General features: G+C 42.8%; 1 protein-coding gene across 1 annotated transcript in view; it reads left to right on the top strand.

Moving 5' to 3' along the window:
- The window catches only part of Fkbp9 (FKBP prolyl isomerase 9), a 48,690-nt gene that overhangs the window by 16,639 nt on the left and 8,679 nt on the right, over positions 1-23,372 (top strand). The window contains exons 2-7 of the mRNA XM_050132700.1: positions 2,747-2,892; positions 3,688-3,877; positions 4,661-4,806; positions 7,281-7,470; positions 11,196-11,341; positions 20,177-20,363. Coding sequence (XP_049988657.1) covers positions 2,747-2,892; positions 3,688-3,877; positions 4,661-4,806; positions 7,281-7,470; positions 11,196-11,341; positions 20,177-20,363 — 1,005 coding nt within the window. The remainder of the gene's footprint in view (positions 1-2,746; positions 2,893-3,687; positions 3,878-4,660; positions 4,807-7,280; positions 7,471-11,195; positions 11,342-20,176; positions 20,364-23,372) is intronic.

Below are 23,372 nucleotides of genomic sequence, written 5' to 3'. Positions count from 1 at the left end.
GCCTGGAAAATAACACTTGGGAGTTAGAAGGCTGCTGATGTGGATAACTTGGCTTGAGCCCGGATCGTAAGCGTGGTAGGTAGAGAGCTCGGCACTGCAGGTGCAGAGAACGAATTGTGAGCACACAGAGAGAGAAAGGACAAAGTACCAACTTTATTAGAACCAAAAACTCACACCAAGGGGGCTAAAGGGGTCCCATAGGTGAGCGGTCACTCAGGGATTCTGGGTCGCCCTTTTTATAAGTTTCTTAGTGTTCTCCCTTCTGCACCCCCTCTCCTCCCTGAGTGGCTTGAGTCCTCACTTGAGTGGACTTCCTTCTCTGGAGCAAGAAGCAGGCCCTCTTAAAGGGTCCCACACCTGATTTCCTCATCCGGTTCAGTCCCCAGCCTTCCTTCAATATGTATATACATAGGACAATGATAATTAAATAAGGGAAGCAGGGGACAGGAGGGGTGTGAGAGGAAGGGAAGGGGCGGGAAAGAAATAGATATAGTGCTCATGTATGAAGTTCTCAGGAGAGAAGGCTCTGGGTTAAGAACATTGGCTGCTCTTTGGAAGGCCCCAGGTTTGAATCCCAGGACCCCTGTGGTGGCTTACAGCTATCCACAACTCCAGTTCTAGGGGATCTGAGGTAGGACCAGTCATGTGGTGCACAGACATACATGCGGGCAAAGAACTCACACTCACAAAGTAAATTAAGCTTTTAAAACCAAATAAAGACTTGTAAATAAAACCAAGCCCCGAACCACTCTTGGTTTAGTTTGCAGTTCCTTTATACACAGTGTAGTTTTCAGTGGAATGATTTGTGACCTGCTCGCTGTGCCTACAATATTCTTCTCTCACCAAAACGATTCTTTGAATGTTTTATTTTAGTCTAACGGACTTTTAAATAGGATTCAATGCTAGATGCGTAAACTTCTTAGAGAATGAACTAGAATTAAAACAGAATGTGTGCACTTAAAAATTGCATTAAGCTCGGGAACTCTTCCCGTTCTACAGAGGAGCAATGCATGTCTACAGCCACTCCCTGCCTTTGCATTCTCGCTGCTCCCACATATGCTCTGCCTAGGGAGTCTTGGAAGCTTTGCTTTTGGATTCCTTAGCATGACATTGAAGACGGCCCTGAAGGTGGTTCAGTGATTATGGCCAGGCTCAAGCAAAAGCCAAGAGCTGGCATTCCAGGCGGTGACACGCGTGCCAGCGTGGTGGTACAAGGCTGACACGTGTAGAAGCCTCACGCACTCCTTTGACCTTAGTGTGGTCTCTGCGTGAAATCCTGCTTTCTGTTCTTTACCTTCAGGAAAGGAAGGCGGTGAAAATGGGGTGTAAGACTAGGAGGAGGGAGTGAGGGGGGCAGGTCTGAGGAAGCTGTCTCCACTGCTTGACTAAACCGTTCATTAGGAGAAAGTGAGCAAAAGGCAGGAGTTTCAAAAGGAGGCTTGGCACAGCCTCGTGAATTAAATGCTGTTACTTATTAATTTTTTTTCTATTTTTTCTTGATTTTTAAGAAATGGATCTTACCATATTATCTATATATGAGTAAATGGAAAATGATATCATTTTCCACTGTAGCTCTATTTCCTACAGTGTGTGTGTGTGTGTGTATGTGTGTGTGTGCCTTTGTGTGTGTCTCTCTATGTGTGCTTGCTTATCCTAGCACACACACACACAAGTCAGAGGATGTCTGGTAGCAATTGGTTCTTTCCTTCCATCTACCATGTCAATTCTGGGGACCCAGGTTGTGTCAGGCTTGGCAGCAGGTACTTTTGCCAGCTGAACCATCTCCTTGGGCCTACACCTCACTTACTGTGACTGTCGTTCTTGTGTGAGTGAGTAGGAAGCCAAAAGATGGCCGCAGCCCATTTCATGGTACATCTGAGTGAGATGCAGCCAGGTTCCTACCCTTGAGTTATCTTCACTGTTAATTGTTGTAAACCAAGATCCACAGCAAGTTTTCTTTTGCTTATTTTTCTCTATTTTGCCCTCATTTCCCATAGCCCTTTTCTTTGTTCTGCAGTACTGGAGATGAAACCCAGGGCTTTGCAGTGCTAGGCAGCTACTCCACCACTGAGTAAACCCGCAGACCTCTTTTCCTTTAAATTTTGAGCTAGTTTCACCAGGCTGCCCAACTGGCCTTGCATTTGTGATCCTTTCCCCTCAGCCTCCCTTGTAGCTCATACTCCATAGGAGCTATGAAGCCCAGATGTCCAGTCATTTTTTTAAATTCAATGTTTGAAACTATGAGTCTCTGCCAGTTTATAAAATATGTATAGACAAAGTCTTTGTCTTGAACTTTATTATCTCTCAAAGCACGTATCCATCCTCTCCTAGAAGGTAAAAGTGTTGCTGAATTTAATGTTAAAAAGCAAGGGTGTACGTCCTAGCCGTGATCTGTTATTTATTGTCTGACCCGTCAGCATGTTCTAGTGTGCATCCCCTCCCTGCTGCGCGCGCCTCCAGTGCTTAGGGCATCAGAGGGAAGCTTTAGGACTGGGTTCTTTGCTTCCACTGTGGGTTCAGGGGATCAAGCTCGTGTTGTCAGGCTTGTATGCCAATCATTTCTACTTCAATTTGTTGGTAATCTTCAAATTCATATAAAACCAACTCCTCAAATGCCCAGCGAGGGCATTTCCTGGGCCAGGAACTCTTGGTAGGTCTTTCCCTTGGCTGTGACCTTCATGAAGCTGCATTCTCTGTGGGGATAACTATGCTTTTATCTCTCTCCCCCTACCTTCTGGATCTTTAGCTATGACAGAGACTCTACCTTCAATGTCTTTGTGGGAAAAGGCCAGCTGATCGCAGGGATGGACCAGGCTTTGGTGGGGATGTGCGTGAACGAGAGGCGCTTCGTGACGATTCCCCCAGACCTTGCCTATGGAAGTGAAGGAGTGTGTAAGTTTTCACTCGACTTACAGACACTTTTGCAGGTGTTGAAGCCAGCCTGACTGGAGAATTTGGGATCTTTAATGGGGGGCGGGAGGGGAGGGGAGAAAAAGGCCAAACTAGCATTTCCCTTGTAGTTTTATTTCTTAGATGCAGAAGAAAGTGCCAACATGGGAGATCTAATGAGTTCCTCATGAGAGGAGTCTTTCTCTCTCTCATTTTATTTGGGGGAAGGATGTAGAAAGAATGGACCTTTTGAAATTGTACCTCAGCGATGGGTTTGAATTCTTTGGACTTCTGTTACATTAATCATAATGGTCAATTGGCTTTTCCCTGTGGAATGTGAAGAAATGTTTATTTAACCCACTTAGGCCATTGATAGCGGACCAAAGATCCCACTGAAATCCAGCCTGGTGAACGAGTGAGTTTACAGAGATAACTTACAGAAGCCTGGCTGAGGGGTCACTTCAGGGAGTGTGAGTGACTCTGCAGCAGCTGGGTCGGTCAGAAGCCCACTGTAGCCTGCATGGGTGACCCCACATAAAAGCTGCGTCTCCAGAGCTCCCTGTGCTCTTCAGGGCACAGTCCTCTCCGTAGCCACTGTTTACACCTTACAGCTTTATGGAGAAATCTAGGAAATCTTGTAGCTTTTCGTTACTTCCTCAGTCTACTGTACCAGCTTTCTCCCTTCTGGAGGGAGTGATTCACCATGGAGAAAATAGCTATTCGACAGTGGCTTCCTGAGGGATCTCTGTATCGCCAGAAGGGGGCAGACTCTCAGTGTGAGCTCACTTTAATTTCCAGCTGGTGTGATCCCTCCAAACTCGGTACTTCATTTTGATGTACTCCTGATGGATATTTGGAATTCTGAAGACCAGGTTCAGATTCAGACGTATTTCAAGCCTCCCAGCTGTCCTCGGACTATCCAGGTGTCCGATTTTGTGAGGTACCATTACAACGGAACATTCTTGGACGGGACGCTGTTTGACTCCAGGTAAGTTCCACGATTCGTTGCAGTGTGTGGTTCCTTCTGCCCTGCCTCCTTTCTGTGCTCATTTGGAAACCAGAAAAAGCACTCAGCCAGAGGCACTCATACCTAGTACCAAATCCTACCCCATATAGTTTTGGTTAGTGTTTGATACTCCGTGGTGCCAGAGTCAAAATAGAACACCTTAGAAGAAATATAAAAACAATCTTGATTTCATTTAAAACACATTTGAAGATTCCCACTTAAGAGCCACATTTCCCAGGAATCTCATGGGTGTTTGACTCATTTATATAGTTTGCCCATGGAAAGAAGAGGAGGGTTGGAGAGATGGCTGAGAGGTTAAGAGCATTAACTGGTCTTCCAGAGGTCCTGAGTTCAATTCCCAGCAACCGCATGGTGAGATCTGGTGCCCTCTTCTGGCCTGCAGGGATATGTGCAGGCAGAACATTGCATGCATAATACATAAATACATCTTTAAACAGGTAGGGGAGGGGGCAATGAAACTGCGGAGACCTTTGAGGCTAGGATAAAAACCAGGAAACTCTCTGAGGCTTCCTGAAATACAGAATGTTCAATGAGTGGGACAACTGTTGACTCTGGGCTAAATGTGAGCTTTTTGCTTCTTCCTTATATCAGCGAGCAAATATGGGACCTATGCCTGTCACTAGGGATGAGTGTGGACTCTTGGTTATCTGAGATTTGAGAAACAAAAATCTCATGAATTAGAAATGATATAGAACTTGTTTCCTTCTCCTTCCTTCCCTCCCTCCCTCCCTCCCTCCCTTCCAGCCACAATCGCATGAAAACCTATGACACGTACGTGGGAATTGGATGGCTGATTCCCGGGATGGACAAAGGGCTGCTGGGCATGTGTGTTGGGGAGAAGCGCATCATCACCATCCCTCCTTTCCTGGCCTATGGCGAAGAGGGAGATGGTAAGTCCTCTTTCTCATAGCTCTGCTCGTTCGTTTTAGCATGTTTACTTTTTGTTTATGTGTATGTGTGTGTTCCTACTTCTCTGTATGTGTACCACATGCGTGTACCGCCTCAGAGGCCAGAAGGGGCTGCAGATCGCCCGGAGCTGGAGGGATAAACCATTGCAGGGAATTGAGCCAGGGGCTTCTGCAAGAGCAGTAAGTGGATTCCTGGGAATTTCTCTAGTGCCAGGTTTCTTACTAGCCCGGTAATGGCTCCCTAAATCAAAATATCTCTTTCTTTGCAATCACCTCTGTCCTTCCTCCATCTCGACTATCCTGTTCCCTCAAGTTCTCTCCCTCCCCTTCTCCCCTCCTCTTCCCCTTCTGCCCTCCCTTCTCCCCCTACTCCCATGCTCCCAATTTTGTCAGGCAATCTTCTCTATTTCCCCTTTCCAGGTGGATCTTTATATGTTTTTCTTAGGGTTCACCTTGTTACTTAGCTTCTGTAGAGTCATGACTATAGGCCCAATATCCTTTGCTTTACAGCTAGTATCCACTTATGAGTGACTACATACCATGTTCACCTTTCTGGGTCTAGGTTACCTCACTCAGGATGGATTTTTCTAGTTCCATCCATTTGCATGCAAAATTTAAGACGCCATTTTTTTTTTTTTTGCTGCTGAGTAATACTCTAATGTGTAAATGTGTCATATTTTCTTTATCTGTTCCTCAGTTGAGGGGCATCTAGGTTGTTGCCAGGTTCTGGCTATTACTAATAATGCTTCTATGAACATAATTGAACAAATGTCCTTGTAGTATGATTGAGTATCCTTTGGGTATTCCTAAAAGTGCTATTGCTGGGTCCTGAGGTAGGTTGATTCCCAATTTTCTGAGAAACCGCCATACTGATTTCCAGAGTGGTTGTACAATTTGCATTCCCACCAGCAATGGAGGAGTGTTCTTACCCCTCTCACACTCTCTCCAGCATAAGCTATCATTGGTGAAAAACATTTTTTTATTCAATATATTTTGATCATAGCTTTTCCCTTTCCCAACTTCTCTCATGTCCTGACCACCTTCCTACTCCCCCAACTTCATGCTCTCTCTCTCTCAAAAAAGAAAAAAACAAACTAAAATAAAGAAAGCCAATGAGATAAAAAGCCCACAAACAAACAAACAAACAAACCAACAAACCCCAAACAGAACAAGTAGTGGACAAAAGCATGTAGTCCATTTTGTGTTGGCCAATCACTCCAGGCATAGGGCCTGCCCTGGAATATGGTTGATAATTTCACTGAGACTTCATTTGAGAAAACTGGTTTTTCTTTTCTCTGTAGGTATTGATTACAAATAGCTTCTTGGTTAGGGGTGGACTTGGTATTCCCTTCCTCTGATCAGGGCTGGGATTGTATCTGGTTAGAACCTGTACAGGTCTTGTGCATACTGTCACAGTCTGAGTTCATATATGCATCAGTCCTGTAGTGTCTAGAAGATGCCAAAGAAACATCCTTTTGTTCTCTTTATCCAAAAGCATAAAATATGTGGTTTGTTTACCTCCCGAGTCTTCCCACTCCTGGCGGGAATATTTCAGTTCTGGGGGAACCTGCTATACATACAATGGCTATACTACATACATAAATAATTGTCATTTGGTATAGTTTAGTGAGTAATGGAAAAAGTAGAAGTATATGTTTTTAGTACAGATATAATTTTTTGATTTCCTGAGAAAGGTCTAATTTAGAGTCGGCTGGCCTCGAATTCATTATGTAGCTGAGGGTAACCTTGCATTCTCATCATCCTCTAGTCCCCAGTGCTGGGACTGCACTTGTGTTCCACCATGTCTTGTTTTACAGGCATAGCCTTTTGTCTTCAATATTTGTGCTCTGAGGTTGACTCAACCCATGGATTTGAAACCCGTGAATACAGAGGGTAGGCTGTGTCCAGCACATCCTGTCTTAGAAACACCCAGGAGTAGCAGTACTGTGCAGAAATGAGATAGAAAAGATGTAAAAACTATTTTTAGATCGTGTGTATCACTTTTTGTTTGTCATCTAACTTGTGTTTATTTATGTTTTGTTTTGGATAAAGAACTTATGTTTCTAAAAAGTGGCTCTTGGTTTGAAAGAACAAGACTGTATGTATAGTGTTTTCCACAGCAAAGTCACAGGTTTGGAATTTGCACATTTGAATGTTTACAATGCAGTTGTGCAGACAGAACCCCCAGGAGGTATGGATTTGGGTTTCCGCGGCAGTGCATGCTGCCTTCAGAGCTTCTCATTGCAGTGCGAGCATCTGAAGCATGCGTGTGGTGGTGTAGTGTGCGGTCTGGCGGTGTGCTATACCCACTAGCCCATTGTTAGACAACAACCCAGGTTTTCCTCGGCTGGGAAGCTTTAAGGAATGAGGAATACCCACAGAGAGGGCATGAGTAGTGGCTAAAGCACCTCCCACATTCTGTGTCTGGAATGAGTCGTTCTTCCATTTCTCTCCAGGGAAAGACATTCCTGGGCAGGCGTCCCTCGTCTTTGATGTTGCATTGTTGGACCTCCATAACCCCAAGGACAGTATTTCCATCGAGAACAAGGTAGTCCCCGAGAACTGTGAGCGCAGAAGTCAGAGTGGGGACTTCCTCAGGTATCATTACAATGGCACGCTTCTGGATGGCACCCTCTTTGATTCCAGGTAAGGAAACTAATTTCCCCTCACCAGAACAGCTCAGTGAAGTGCTGGCACTGTTGACCATGGGTTAATAATTCCACCAGTGGCTGACTCATATTTTGACCTGAGTACAGGTCTCTGTTTTCAGATTCTGAATTTGTTCCTAGGTGGTTTACAAGGGTTTCCTGATTTACATGTCTTGAAAGAAAAAAGTAGGGGCTTACCCTAGACACCCGTTATATTCCTTCCGACTCTGAACCCCACTGTAGACTCCGAGATGTGGCATGGTCAGAAGCGAGGTCACAGAGATACAGTGGACAAAGAACCAGCTCTCCGTGGTGCCCTAGCTTCCCCACACTGGCTAATGTTGGAGCTCTCCGAACATCAGCTTCAGTTTATCCCTTGTTTCTACATGGTCTGAGATGGTTCAGTTCAGGTACGACCAGCTGGAGGAGCTGCTGGGTGCCTTCAGCTCCCTTCTGAGTGGATGCTGCAGGGGTAATTACACTGCCCATCATCAGCGCAGATGGCGTCAGTGCAAAGTGCCCTTGGCAAGCTGCGGCATGTCCTGTTCATTCAGGTGGCAGGCTAGTTCTGAAACCACTCCTTGAGATTCCCATAAACAAGTGGTGACAGAACCTCCTGTCTCTGACGTAATAGACTTCTCATTTGTTTATGTATCTGAAGCATCAAAGGGAGACTTTTTTATGATATTACTTTTATTGGGATAACATCCTTCTTAGTCTTAAGATCTTGTCTACATTTTTATTAAATTTTTCAAATGAAAAATAGTCACTGGTTCAAAGTAAAGCTAGGTAATAAATTAAGATAATCATTGTACCTGTTTGTTTACCTCATTTGTTCTAGTTTTTAACATTAACAATTTTAATTAATTAATTAAGATCTATTTGTTTTATGTATGTGAGTGTTTTGCCTGCATTTATGTATGTGTATCTCATGTGTGCCTGGTGTCTACAGAGGTTAGAAGAAATCATTAGACCTCTTGGAACTAGAGTTATGGATGGCTGTGAGTTACCATGTGGGTGCTGGGAACTGAACGTGGTCCTCTGCAGGAAGAACCGGTATTCTTAACTATTGAGCCTTCTGTCTAGCCCCAATGTAACCATTTTATAAGTGTTTCTCTTACTCTTTCTTTTCTTTCCCTTATCATCTTTCTTCTCCCCCCTCTTCCATTTCTCTCCTCCCTTCTCTCACTCTTCATTCTTTTGAAAGTTTATAATTTTGGATTGAACCCCCTCACTTCACACTGAGTGAAAACCCAAGCCTTTTTTTTTTTTTTTTAAATTTTTTTGAAGTGGCATAGATTACACTGATCTTGAACTCCTGAACTCAAGGTGGTCCTAGTGGAGTGGTATGTGCCTGTGTTCCCAGCTAATTGGGAGTTTGAAGCAGGAGGATTACTAGAGCTCAGATGTTGGACAACATAGGGATTGCCCTGTTGAAGGAAGAGAGGGAAGGAAGGAGGTGGGCAGATTATTTTCTGGGCATACTAGATTTTTGCCCACACGATGGAACTATTGTTTCTGCAGGTCTTGCATAGTTTCCAATTTTATCTCGCCTGTTCTAACATAATAGATTTTGTCCTAAACTTGGGTATCAATTCTTTTTTGGGACCATTTATGGTCTCATTTATGGTTTTACTACTCTTTGACATTTAAGAGTTTTAATTATTTTTGCACCTAAGTCTTCAAGTATGTGTCCAAGAAGAATCTTTGGGCCAAAGCTTATATGTAAGTGTGTGTGTGTGTGTATTTAATTTTAATATATTCTTAATTGAAATAGAATCATGTCAGTTTCTAATTTCCTGTCTACTCTCTTACGTATATTTTTTATAGGTTTTGATATACATTCTCTGGGTATCATTTAGAAGTAAGAACCAGGTTTGATTGCTTATGTTTTCAACCCTAGCACTTGGAAGGCAGGAGGATTTTTCTCAAGTTTTGATGCTAGCCTGATCTCAAAACACAAAACAAAGCAAGTTAAACTTTGGTAAATTTCAAGAGAAAAATCATACCTATGATTTTAACCTGAAGTTCTTTGGTTACTGTTTCCAAATATTTATTTAGATATCCTTTATTATTATTTTTGCCTATTTTTATATTGCTGGCATTTAATTTGTCCTTATTGATTTGAAGAAATTAACCCTTTTATGGGTTGAAAGCATTTTCCTCTGTTTGCATTTTTATTCTATATATTTAGCGTTTTGATTGTAAGTATGGCATGAGAAAGTTCTCTGGTCTTGCCTAATTGGCATTCTAAGTGCAACCTATTTCTGGGGACCTTTCCCCCTAGAGTTGGGAAAATTTCTGCTATGATTTTATTGAAAATGTTTTTTTTTTTTTTTTTTGCCTTGAACATGAAATTCTTCTCCTTTTCCTGTGCCTAGATTTGGGTTTTAAATTATACTCCATAGATCTTGACTATTCTACTCATGTTCTACTGCACAGTCTGTCTGTGTTGTTGTCTGAATATTACAGTTCCTCCACCTTGTTTTCAAGCTCTGCCACTCTTTCCTCCTGTTGAGCTACTCTGCTGGTGAGTCTCTGCAACTTACAGAACATCCTGAAATTGTCATTTCCAGTATTTCAGTTTTTATTTTTTTCAGTATTGTTAAAAATCACATGTATGTATGTATGTATGTATGTATGTATGTGTGTGTGTGTCGGCGTGCACATTATGTGCACATATGTGCAGGTATCTGCAGAGGCCACATTCCCGTGGAGCTGGAGGTACATGAAGGTTTAGGCCGCTGCTCTGGATGTTGCAAACTGAATTGGGGTCTTCTCTCTTAACGATTGAGCCATCTCTTTGGCTCCTTAATAGCTCTCTTTATTAAATTTCACTTTTATGTGCTGTATTGACTTTCTTGTTTCACTTATTTATTTCTGTTCTCTATTAATTCATGAGTGTGTATTCTGTTTGATTTCCTTGAATATACTTATAAATAATTATTCTTTTGAATTCTTTCCCTGGGATTTCATCGGATTCATTTTCTATGTGGGCCACCCTGTGGAGTTGGCAATTCTTGATGGAGTCAGGCTGTACTTGTTTTACACAGTCCTTATGTTTTAACACTGGGACCTGTGCATCTGGGCTTAGGTTTTGTTTTTGTTTTTGTTCTTTTCACTGTCATCCTTAGTTTTTCAGTGGAAGTGTCCGCAGTGCTCAAGAGGGCCTGGACTTCCATAACTCGAGGTGTCCCGTTTGTCTGCTAGAATTGTGCTAAGGGCACCAGGCTCAGTCCAGTACTACTAGGGAGAAGAGCACTGTCTCCCAAAACAATTGCTGTCAAAGGGAAGGCCCACTGTGAAATTACGTGATCAACGGAACGCCGTCATTGTTTAGACAGTACTTTAGGAGTTAGGAAACACTGATAGTACTTCCTATGCTCTGCTGTGGGGATGAGTGGGAAGGAAAAAGCAGAGGAAGACTCATAGTATTGAGTTGATTTCAAAAGAAAGATGGAGGAGAGAACTGTTAGTACTGGGACGAAAGGGAACTGGGAAGGAGATAGGCAACTCCCATCAGCTCTGCTGTATGTGGCTGCTTCTCTCACTCCCATGCCTTTTATAATGTGGTCATACACATCGTCAGTATAGCATGTTGTTTCTGCAGGTGCCCACATGCTCCCCATTCCAGGGGAACACGTTCTTGGGCTGTGAGTAATTTCCACAGCTGCTGTGGGTGTCCCTTATGAATGACCTCACCCTTTTCTTCTTCTTTCTTAGCTACTCACGGAACCACACCTTTGACACGTACATTGGGCATGGCTATGTGATTCCTGGGATGGATGAAGGCTTACTTGGTGTTTGCATTGGAGAGAGGCGAAGGATTGTGGTCCCTCCCCACCTGGGCTATGGAGAAGAAGGAAGAGGTGTGTATTACCTGCCCTCCTCACTAACGCTGCTTCTACATTGCTCAGGTCAGAGACAAAACAAGGAAGCCAGATGCAGTGTTAAGATTCCATCCCACTGATGCCTGTCATTCTACAGCTGTTTGGTGGCAACTGTGTGCCCTACCCATTTTCCTTTCTGAAAAATTTAAAATCTACACCGGTGTTGAAAGGGTTGCACAGTGAATTCTACTTTGTTTGACCAATTATTAATATTTTACTCCTCTATCTATGATTCTATCTATGTATGCTTATATGTTATATACAAAATATTTATTTATATAAATAATATATAAATTTATATAATATATATTATTTATTTACAGTGAATTCTACTTTGTTTGACCAATTATTAATATTTTACTCCTCTATCTATGATTCTATCTATGTATGCTTATATGTTATATACAATATATTTATTTTTATTTTACCTGTATGAGTATTTCACCTGCACGTATGTAAGTGTACTATGTATGCATTGTCTGAAGAGGCCAGGAGAGGATACTGGATCCCCTGCAACTAGAGTTAAAGACAGTTATGAGCTGCCGTGTTGATGCTAGGAGCTGAACTGGGTCTTTTTGAAGAGTAGCCAGTGTTCTTAACTGATGGGTCATCTCTGCAGTCCCAACATTTTACTCTATTTTAACTGCCTTTATATTTATTTATTTATTTTAAATAAAGTGGTTGAAAGTAAGTGTAACTTTATCCCCCCCCCCCTTTTGGTTTTTATTTTGCACACTAAGAAATCCCCCTATATAACTGTACAATTTGGCAACATTAGCAAATTTAGTGAGTCGTGTAGCTAGAACCTTAATTCCAGGGACATTTTGTCACCTTAGTAGCAAACTTCCTTTAAATAGTTGTAGAACTAGCTCAGCATGGTGGCATGTGCCTGCAATCCCAACACTTTGGAGGTGGAAGCAGGAGAGTCAGGAATTCGTAGTTATTCTGGCTACGTAAGAAATTTGAGGCTAGCCTGAACTAAATGGGACCTTGTTTCAAAAACAAAAACAAATAACAAAAAACAAATCACAACAAAAAAAAAAACAGACAAAAATAGATGCAAAAATGTATTTTATTTTTAGGATTAGAGAAGATTAGGACCTCCAACCTCCCTAAATCACCCCACGAGAGGTTAGTGTTTCTGTGGTAGGCATATTACATTAAAAAGTGTCCATATTACATTAAAAAGTGTCCATGAACCTCTGAATATTTCTTTATTCAAAGGGTATATTCTGGTGTGATTAAGGACCTTGAAGCAGGGATGGTGTTCTGGGGTATCCAGATGGCCCTGTAATGAATGCTTTGAATGTCTTTGCGGGAGGCAGGATGTGAGCTGGATGAGAAGCTAACTAAGCTTGGCTGAGACTGAGGATGTGGTTGTAGTCACTGATGTGGGTTGCGTTTGGTTGGGGTGGGGGGCAGACAGGACACAATGTACAGGACAAGGAAACTCTTTCTTCTGAGGCCTCCAGAAGGAGCATGCCCCTGCCGGTACCTCTGACTTCAGAACTGCGTCTGTTTGCTTGTCCTTCCTCCTCTCTCTTCCCCTTCCCTTCCCTCTCTCTCTTACAGTGCTGGTCATGGAACCTAGGACCCTGTGCATCCTAGGCAAGGGCTTTTCCCCCCCACCCCCACCAGCTCAGTGTTTGTAATTTCAACTCCCCAAATTTGATGTAATTTGTTATCCCAGTAGTAGGTATTTCTGTACTTTGGGTGTATCTGTATATATCTGTAAGTTAAAAGAAATGTATCTACTAAGTATAAGAATACATATCTGTATTCATGGCTTTCGGGAGGCAGGAGAATTCAGTCCAGCCTGGGCTACCTAGCTAGACCCTTTATCAAAGATAGAGAGGAGGAATAAGGAGACGTCTACCCACACTCATATATCCCGAAAGAGATTATCTTCCCATCATACTGTGTTGAAATCCCTCTCTTCCAGTTTGTTGTTAACAGTTTTATATGCCAACAGGTATTTATTATTAACCTTTAATATTGCCAAGCCATCTTACCACCCTGTCAACAGATACTTTTAATAGCTATATAGTATTTAATATTTGAAATCATGTTTATCTTTGTTTTTGTTACTGCATTTCTATCTCTTGCATTAGTTTTTTTGTTTGTTTGTTTGTTTGTTTGTTTGTTTTTCGAGACAGGGTTTCTCTGTAGCTTTGGAGCCTGTCCTGGCTCTTGTAGACCAGGCTGGCCTCGAACTCACAGAGATCTGCCTGCCTCTGCCTCCCGAGTGCTGGGATTAAAGGCGTGTGCCACCACCGCCCGGCTTCTTGCATTAGTTTTTGCTGAGTTNGTTGTTTTTTACTTTTTTTTTTTTTTTTTTTTTTTTTTTTTTTTTAGCATGGGCTTATATTCCTTTTATTGCTGGAATTCAGGCTGATCTCATTGGCTGAATATATTCACTTTGTTAACCCTCTTCTGACTTCTATTCACATATAATATGGATCTTGAAAATTTTCTCTGGAGATTTCCTCACAGAGGATCCAAAAAGCATCAAGCTGATTAGAAACTAGAGGGTACAATTGAGAAGCAATTTTTTCCTCTCTGACCCAAACTTTTGATTTTCTGGGCCGTAAAGGATCATACCTAAAGAAATACGAGCTAGCGCCAGATGTGGCAATGCATTCTGTCACCTCTGCACCCAGGAGACTTAGGAGTCAGAGGGCATGCTCAGTGTCTTAGTTACTTTCTGTTGCTGTGATAAGACACTGTGACCAAGGCATCTCGGAGAAGCATTTATTTTAGGCTTACAGTTTCCGAGGGTTGGAGTCCACGATGGCAGGCCAGCGGCCTAGAAAGCATGGTGGCATGAATAGTTAAGGGCTTAGGTGTGTATGTAGGAGGCAGAAAGAATCAACTAGGAATGGCATGGGCTTTTGAAACCTTAAAGCCTGCCCCTACTGACTCACATCCTCCAACAAGGTTGTGTCTTCTAATTCTTCTCAAACGGTTTCACCCACCTGGGACCAAGCATTTAAATATATGAGCCTATGGGGTCATTCTCATTCAAACCACTACGCTAAGCTGATAGTGACTTTGAGGCCAATCTGTGCTACATGAGACCCTGTTCCAGAGATAGAGATAGATAGATAGATAGATAGATAGATAGATAGATAGATAGATAGATAGAGACAGACAGAGACAGAAGGAGAAAAAAGATGGGGGAGTATACAGTGGTAAAAATGCTTGCTTAGTATACATGAGGCCCTGGGTTCAGTCCTCTGCAATGAACTAAATGAATGAATAAATGAATAAATAAATAAATTAATAGGTAAAATGGGCCTTGCTTCCTGTCCCGTTTAGTGTTTTGATACTACTCTTTTACACTGTGCCAGGTTTTAGTTCTGGTCAACCATACACAGAAGCAGGTAGTTTCTGAGTGTTATTTCATTACGGCTTGAGGAATGATCCTTCCTGTCTTAAAAAAAAAACACACAGATGAAAACCATTTGCTTAAACTATTTTTTCCTTTTGGCTCTCCATCAAGTATGAGACCGAGGTCTGCACAGAATTAAATGAGGCTTTGGGAAACTTCCAAAGAATCATAAATGTTATGAGCAAGAGGCTGCTCCATCCTGAATCCCATGTTGAAGTGTAAACCGTAGGTGTTGTGTAAACGGAGACTGTGCTTTCGTTTCCCGGCCACCCAGACCAGAAGGACACCCCACATCTCTCTTGTGTGGGGGGTGAGGGTGGGAATGGGGGGGTACTGCATTATTGCTCTGGCTTAGCGCTCAGTGACTTTTGGGAATGGTTACATGCTGATCCCTGGAGTACTGGTCCAGAAACACGTAGGATGCAGCTTTATCTAGCTTGTAAATTCCTCTTAGCACACGGGAGTGCCGGGCACTGAGGTCTCAGTAAGATTGTCAGCAATGAGCCCTTGATGGAGCTCACAGCATCTACCAACATTTTGTTTTGTTATAGCGTGTCACCTGTAGGGTTAGCAAAACAGAGTGGGACTTCTGGAGTCATTCTGGTCTTTTCTGTTTTGCTGTGTTCCTCAAGGACAGCTCTGGATTGAGGACACTTTGAAGTTTGCAGCTCTGGAGTACAGCTTTCTTGTTAGAGAAGGAAGCTTCTATCTGGTTTGCTGCTTTACTATCTTTTAAGCACTTTTTAGGGAAAAAGAGAGTGAGCAAAATAATTGCTGCTTTGCCCGCTGTGTCGGGTTGTGTGTGTGTGTGTATGTGTGTTGTTGTTGTTGTATATGTGTGTGTGCACATTGGGTGGAAGCCTGAGGTTGATGTCAGGTGTCTTTTTCTGATTGCCCTTCCCTTTATTTTTTTCAGACCGAGTTTCTCTGGACCCACAGCTCATCCATTCAGTTCAGGCTAAATGAGCTTCAGGCTAGGGTTACAGGCATGCATTCTGTGCCCAGAGTTTTACGTGTTCTGGAGATCTGAATTCAACTTGTCATGCTTGTGTGGCAGGCACTTTGCTGACTGAGCCTTCTCCCCGAGCCCTCTGGGACTGCTTGCACAAAAGCTCACTGAAAACTGGAAACAGCTGTGGGCAGTGTTACTATAATATGGCTTGTCATATAAACTTGAAGACCAGATATTTGTTCCATAATACCCACATAGGACAGCCAGATATGACGGTATTGGTGTGTTCACCAAGGAGGCAGAGACACGTGGATCTCTGGGGCTCCCTGAGTGAGTCTAGGTGACTTGCTAAGTTCAAGAACAGTAGGAGACCATATCTTAAAAGGATAAAAACAAACAAAACCCACAGAAAAATCAACAGTGTTCATGGCACAACACCAGAATTTGCCCTCTGGCCTGCATACGTGTGTCTGTGTACTTACACACACACGACCATACACAACAGAAAGTGTTACCATAATCGCTGTGTAGATAAGATAGTAAGACCCATAAAAGTTGAGCTTTTTGCTTAATGCCATAGAATGGAGCCACAACCAAGACCTAGAACTTTCTAATGTGTCTATGTCCCCATTGGGCAGCGGCTTTTTGGTTTCCATATGTAGTGAACTGAGAATTTAAACCAGAAGTTCTAGAGATCTCAAAGGGAATTAGTAACTGCTAGGAAGTGGAGCTTTCTGCTGGGACAGACAGACAGCCTACTGGCAGCCTTTGTTGTCAGCCTTAACCTGCTCTTTGTGGGCTCAAGACTAATCCTTAGGGTTCAAGGTCTGTCCTCTGGTTTTACAGGTGAAGGCACTCCCAATTTTCTGGTCTGTTGAAGATGCATTAAAGTCATTCCACACCCATGTTCTGCTTGGGTGTTAGGAACCCATCAGAGAATAAGAGCAACAATAACTCCCTGCCCACACAGAGCCTAGATCCTCATTGATGCCCTCACTAGGATGTTTGTGTCTCTGAGTTAACTGGGCACCTGGGAGACTGACCCACATTAACTTCCTAGAGCTTGACCAGCAAGCCTAGTGCTAATACAGTGTGGGTGTGTGTCTGTCTCTCGACTGACCAAGAAGTCTGTGTCAAAGAAGTTGCCTTAGTCATCAGCAGAGTGCTTGGCAAGCTAGGAGCAGATCCCGGGAATGCGCAGATTTCAAACTTACTCTGTTTTCTTCTGTAGAAGGCTGTTTCCCAGTGCATCATAAAGGGATCATTTTATTTACACTAATCAAGTTTAGTGTCTGCCTACTTATGACTCTATGTCTGAGAAAGGTTAGTCAATCACATGCCTTCACTATAGTCTTTTTCCTTGTGTTTTTTTTTTTTTTTTTTTTTTTTTGAAACAGTGTCTCACTGTGTATCCCTGTGGCCTGGAACTTGCTATGTAGATCAGACGACTGATCTAGTGCTCTGTAGACCAGGCTGACCTAGAATTCACAGAGGGATCTGCCTGCCTCTGTCTCCTGAGTTCTGTGGTTAAAGGTGTGCGCCACCATGCCCAACCATAGTTTTTCTTAAACACAGTCACCTAGGAAAAGAAATCCCTGGCCCTTTTCTGGCCCACAGGTTCTCGAATGTTGGTGCAGTGAGAGTCACCTGTAATTTCTAAGGGATTGAGTGGTAGTGGGCCAGGCCTCTGTATTTACCTTGTTCTCAATTCAGAAAAGATTGTGACCGCTATTAACATTCCAGAATCAGGCCCAGGCACTCACATTTTAATTTTTCTTTTTGAGACACTCTTTGTCTCAGCATTTTCCCGCCTCTGCCTCCCTACTGCTGCTGACTGACATTTTTAAGGTTCTGATGTGATTTTTTTTAGATATACCTTATTTTTTTTTGTATTCAGAGGTGGAAAATTACATTATTTGATTTTTTTTTTGAGACACTTTTTGGTTTGGATTTTCTATATAGATCAAGCTGGCCTTAAACTGGCTTGTCTGCTTGCTTTTGTCTCCTGAGTGCTGGGAGTAAAGAGATAGTGGTGCATGCCTTTCCCATTTTAACCATTTTTTGTTTGATTGGATTTTTGTTGAGATAATTGTTGATTCATTATAGAATAACAGGTGTCCTCCTTTACTTAGTTTCCTTAGTGGTCATGTTAATAAATCATAGTGTAAGTATCTCATACAAGGATGTGTATATTGATCAAATCCACTGATCTTATTCACATTTCTCCAGGTTTACTAATTTTATCATATGTGGAGAATCATTGTCTACCACAGTCAAGATATATAGTAGTTCTATATCTTCCTTTTTTAAAAATTGTTTTTATTGAGCTATATATTTTTCTCTGCTTCCCTCCCTTCCTCCTCTCCTTCTACCCTCTCCCATGACCTCCATGCTCCCAATTTACTGAGGAGATCTTGTCTTTTTCTACTTCTCTTGTTGATTAGATCCACATATGTCTCTTTTAGGGTCCTCTTTGTTATCTAGGTTCTCTGGGGTTATGATTTTTTTTTAACTTTATGTCTAAAAACCACTTATGAGTGAGAAGGGAAAAACACACACTAACAGTTATTTTAACCATTTTAAGTATATTCACATTTTAATTATATTCACATTTTAAGTATATTCACCATTTTAAGTATATTCACATTTTAAGTATATTCACATTTTAAGTATATTCACATTTTAAGTATATTCACATTTTAAGTATATTCACAGTGTTACTGAAGTCACTCAGGTTAAAGCTCCGGAAGCCCTTGGAAGTTAGGTTCAGCCTCATCCCCAGTATACCAAGGAAAGAGACAAAAATTGATGAGAAACAATGAGATTGACTTGAGTGGTCACCCTGGACGGATGAAGTGGCCTGAAAACCCCCTGCCCATATATCTATCTTTAGTGGCGTGAGGCTGAGGTTTAAGTAGAGGGCGAGAGGTACCCGTAATTGAGCAGTTCTGGTCAAGATGCGGTCCTGCCATCACTGACTTACAACTGTCTTGCCTACAGCTTCTTCCAAAAGACGGTTTATTTATCATCAATGTTTTTTATTACTAACTTTATCAGTAGCTGTCCTGAAGAGCCACCTTTGATTCAGGGATCCTTTGCACAGGAGATGATCATAGACTCCCGCACAGGTGGAGGTTTGGAGACAAATGAACACATAGAGATCCCGATCCTAACTGGAGTCTCATCACTAAGCCAAGAGATTCCCCATCTCAAGAGCAAAAGTCATTATTACTCTTTACGCTGTAACTGCCCAGAGGCCATCTGGCCAGTGACCAAACTCATGATTGATAATAAAAAAAACGACTTCACCCAACTACTTTGGCAAATAAGGGCTGAGTGAAGTTAAATAGGGAACTGGCTGGAGATCTGACCTCAGTGATTGACTTCAGTTTTATTCTGTTTTAAAAAGATTTATTTATTTTATATCGGTGAGTGTCTGCTTGCATGCATGTATGTGTGCCACACGTGTGAAATGCCTGAGAAGGCCAGAAACGGGCATTGGTTTCCCTGGAACCAGAGTTATAGATGGATGTGAGCCACTGTGTGAGTGCTGGGCATGGAACCCAGGTCCTCTTCAAAAGCAACAAGTGCGCTTAACTGCAAAGCTGTCTCTCCAGCCCTGCTCAGCTTCAGTGACGCTTACCACTTCGTGGTTCTTAGTGGAGTCACACTGCGGGTGCAGATGCTTTGATGAGACCTGTTATAAAACCACAAAATTCCACAAACGCAGCAGCGACAGCCACAGCTGTGTCTTATGGTAAAGACACAAATTTCTCCATAACTCTTAACTTTGGGCAAACCTCAGATTGTGCCCATGTTTTCCCATTTGTATATTGAAAATAGAAGATTATGTCAAGTATTCACAAGTATATATATAAGCAGTAGGTGCTTATTAAATACCAGGCACTCATCTAATTGCTTTATTTGTGCCGGGCCTGATTATGCCCACCCTGTGTGGAACAAGCTGGATGCGTTTTAGATACTTTTTGATTCTGGTATGCTAACCTAAGGGGTATGCATGGTACAGTCTGTGTTTCTTCTATGAAGTTTATGAGTTTCTCTTTTCTTGAGTAGTAGGTTGGACACTGACCTACTGTTATCCTACAGTTCATTTCCATGCTGCCTCTTCTGTTGGGACAGGGCGGGCCTTCATTGGCATAGACTTGAGTTTTCTGACCTGTGTTCCACTGAGCCATGCCTCTTTTCTTGCTTAGTAATTGGGGCCATGGGCTGAATTCAAGCTGTACTCATAATAATTAGTTTCATGACTCCTATCAACTGTGCCCCAGTTTTTTTTTTCTTTTTCAAGTGCAAAATGATTACGTCTGACATTCCTTCTGGCTTCTTTTTTCTAGTACCCCTTCAATTTCATGCCTGGGCCCCTGGGTTCCTTGCACCTGCCAGTACTGGGGAGGCAAGTGTGCTGTACCTTGGTGGGCTTGTTCATTGATTCCCTGTGTCTCCCCTTTAGGGAATATTCCTGGCTCAGCTGTGCTGGTGTTTGACATCCATGTGATTGACTTCCACAACCCTTCAGATTCCATCAGCATCACGTCCCATTACAAGCCTCCTGATTGCTCTGTGCTGAGTAAGAAGGGGGATTACCTGAAATACCACTACAATGCCTCGCTCCTGGATGGGACTCTGCTGGACTCCACGTAAGGGTACCTGGGAATCAGATGTGGAGGGAGCTTTCGATAGTAGTTCTTGCTATCGTCCTCTCTTCATCAGATACTGCGTAGGGGTTGCTTGGTCCAACCCTCCCTGGTGTGTAGTGTAAGACTTCTTAGTGTTCAGTGTATCATTCTGAGAGTTCCCTACTGAAGATCTCCCTGGCTCTAGACTGTTTTTTACCTGGTGGAACTCTCTTTCTCAAAGTCAGATCTATGTTTAATAACTAAACCCTTGGAGCCAGATGTAGTGACATACACTTGTAATTCGGTTGCTTGGAAAGCTGCAGAAAGTTAAAGTCAAGTACAGATACATAGTGAGACCCTTAAGTGTGTTGTTTTTATCTAAGATGTTTTATTTACCAATAAAGACCCGGGAGTCAGATGTTGGGGTGAAAACCTGCTAGATCAGAGAAGCTGCGAAGCAACCAGCTGGCCTTCCTTTTTAGCTGGACACTCAGCAAGAGAGCATCTCTCCTCCCGCCCCAAACCAAAAAGGCTTGTAACATTCTGAGTCCCTCCTTACTCCTTCCTATGCATCTCTCTATCCTCCTGGGTCCTCTGTCCTCTCTATGGCTAATTCTTGTCAACTAGTTACTGGCTATGCCCCCTAATCCAAGATTAATTTTATTAACACAGTCTCGGAGTTTCACAAAAAGATCAAATATCCCAACAAGTAAGAGCGAGTGTTACAGTGAGGTACACGGGACTTTTTTTTTTTTTTTTTTTTTTATCTTAGTCTTCTACAGAAACTGTGTCCTCACTGGGGTCCCACCCTGCACAGTGGCACAGGCTGCAGACTGCTTGGCCTCTCTGCTGGTGAACATTTGTCCCTACTTACATGTCCTCCCTTATTCCAGAAACATCCCTGAATTTGTGGTAGAATCACTGCTCCTCCTTTGTCTCCTTACACGTACTGTTTTCATCTCCTGGCTTTAACTTATTTTTGTGTCTGTTATGGTCTGAATACTTTAGGGGCACCTGGTTTGCTTACTGATGATTTTTTTCTTTTGTTTGTCCAGTATCTGAAACACAAAGGATCATTTTATAAATGTTAGGTGATAGAAACAAACCTAGAAGTCATAAAATAAAGTAACCCTGTGACCCTAAGTCTCAGTGAATCTGGAAGTGAAGCCTGTCTTCTGTCTGGGAAAGGATCATCTTCAGACTTTATCTTTCTGTATGGGAACATCCACTTTTGTGTTGAGCCTAATTCAGATCCCTGAGCCCAGAGTTTGGGAGTGGAAAGAGTTTCCTTCATATAAGTTAGGGCTGCAGTTTGTTCTGGGCATGGAGGTGCCTCTCTTTTACCTGTCCCTCAGCCTTCTAGCTCTGAGCACCCGACAAGGTCCTGCATGCTGATACATCTAGTTATTTCATCAAATCAAAAGCTCATTTATTGTTGGAATGACATACTATTTTATGTATCTCTAAGAACACAAAAGTATTTTTCCAGGAAGTAATGATGCTCTGTCTGTCATAATCAAAGAGATGTGTGTGTCAGGGGGAAAGTCCACATTTTAGAATTAATCAAATATATCCTTAGCTCTGGTGGCCCGGATTCACAGAGATAATGGCTTATAACAAGCCAGCCACTGGTTATGGAAGTATTCAGAGTTAGTGGGAATGACTAGCTAGCTCACATTCCTAAAAATGGTTCAGAAGGTTAGCACAGTGGAAGTCTCTGTTACCATCCCTGCTCTGCTGTGCACACCAAGAAAGGGAAGCGAGGGTGAGCGATAGTTCCTGCTGTCTGTTGTGTTTGGTGGAATCACCGTATTCTTAATGAGTGGGAGCCATGGGATGCAGGGAGTCTTCACTTTGTGACTCGCGAGTCGTCTGTGTCCCATGGAAATCCACAGGCAAAGCGATATGTGGATGGCCACACATCCTTCCTGGTCTCTTTAGTGTGTGAAGTTACAAATAAAGGAATGATGGGAAGGTGGCAGGCACCTGCCTTCCTCATACCACCGCAAACCCTACATGGGTACAATAGACTAGGGTTTCCACTGTGGTGATGAAGCATGTCACCATGACAGAAGCAGCTTGGGGAGGAAAGGAAGGAGGTCAGGACGGACAGGAACTCAAACTGGGCAAGGACCTGGAGGCAGGAGACGATGCAGAGGCCATTTGAGGAGAACCCTGCAGGTATCCCAGCAGGGAAGTGAACTTCGGATAGATGAGAATGAAACCGTCAGTTAAGATTGACATTGTCACCCCAAATCAAGACTTCAGGGAGTTTATTCCCAACTTTTGGCAGTTTATTCCCAACTAATTTAGACACAGTATAATCTGGAAAAAAAGGTTTCCTAGTGTAGTACAGTTTCTGGTACACAAAGAAGCATTGTTACATAGACACCCGATTCAGGGTACATGCCATATTTTTCAAGAATATGGGTTCTAGAGATACATGTACTAGCTTAAAGGCCTAAGGAGGCCTGGTCTTGGTCATACAGATAGTGTAGAGGTCATTTGGGCTATTAGCCACCTCTGGTCCTGGTTGTGGAGCTTGAGGGAACCTCTGGCTATACAGATAGTGTAAGGGTCACTTAGACTATTTGTTATCTCCAGTCCCGGTTGTGGGAGCTTGGGGAGCCCCCGACTATAAGAGTCATATTTAGATTGCTGGCCATCTTCCTGTCCCGGTTGTAGGAGCTGTGTATGGCCCAACAGATAATGCAGATCACCAGGCTATTAATCACTTCCAGTTCCTGGCTTTCTGGAAAAACATCCTTCGCTTTGAATGAACAACCCTGGGTTCTTAACATTCCTGGGTTCCCTGGAAATCAGTGGGTGCCAGGATCTTCATGTTCCCAACAGCCATGGTGTGTGTGCGTGTGTGTGTGTGTGTGTGTGTGTGTGTTACAGGCTTGCTTCCCCATGGCTCACTCAGCCTGCTTTCTTAGAGAATCCAAACCACCATCCCAGGGATGGCATGACCCACAATGGCCTAGGTCCTCTCCCATCTTTCATGAATTAAGAGAATGCAGAATGCCA

This window comes from Alexandromys fortis, unplaced genomic scaffold, assembly GCF_014885135.2.
Source record: "Alexandromys fortis isolate MF-2015 unplaced genomic scaffold, M_Fortis_MF-2015_v1.1 scaffold_446, whole genome shotgun sequence".
NCBI lineage: Eukaryota > Metazoa > Chordata > Mammalia > Rodentia > Cricetidae > Alexandromys > Alexandromys fortis.
The sequence above is the reverse complement of the archived record's forward strand: the minus strand, read 5'-3'. Positions and strand labels throughout refer to the sequence as shown.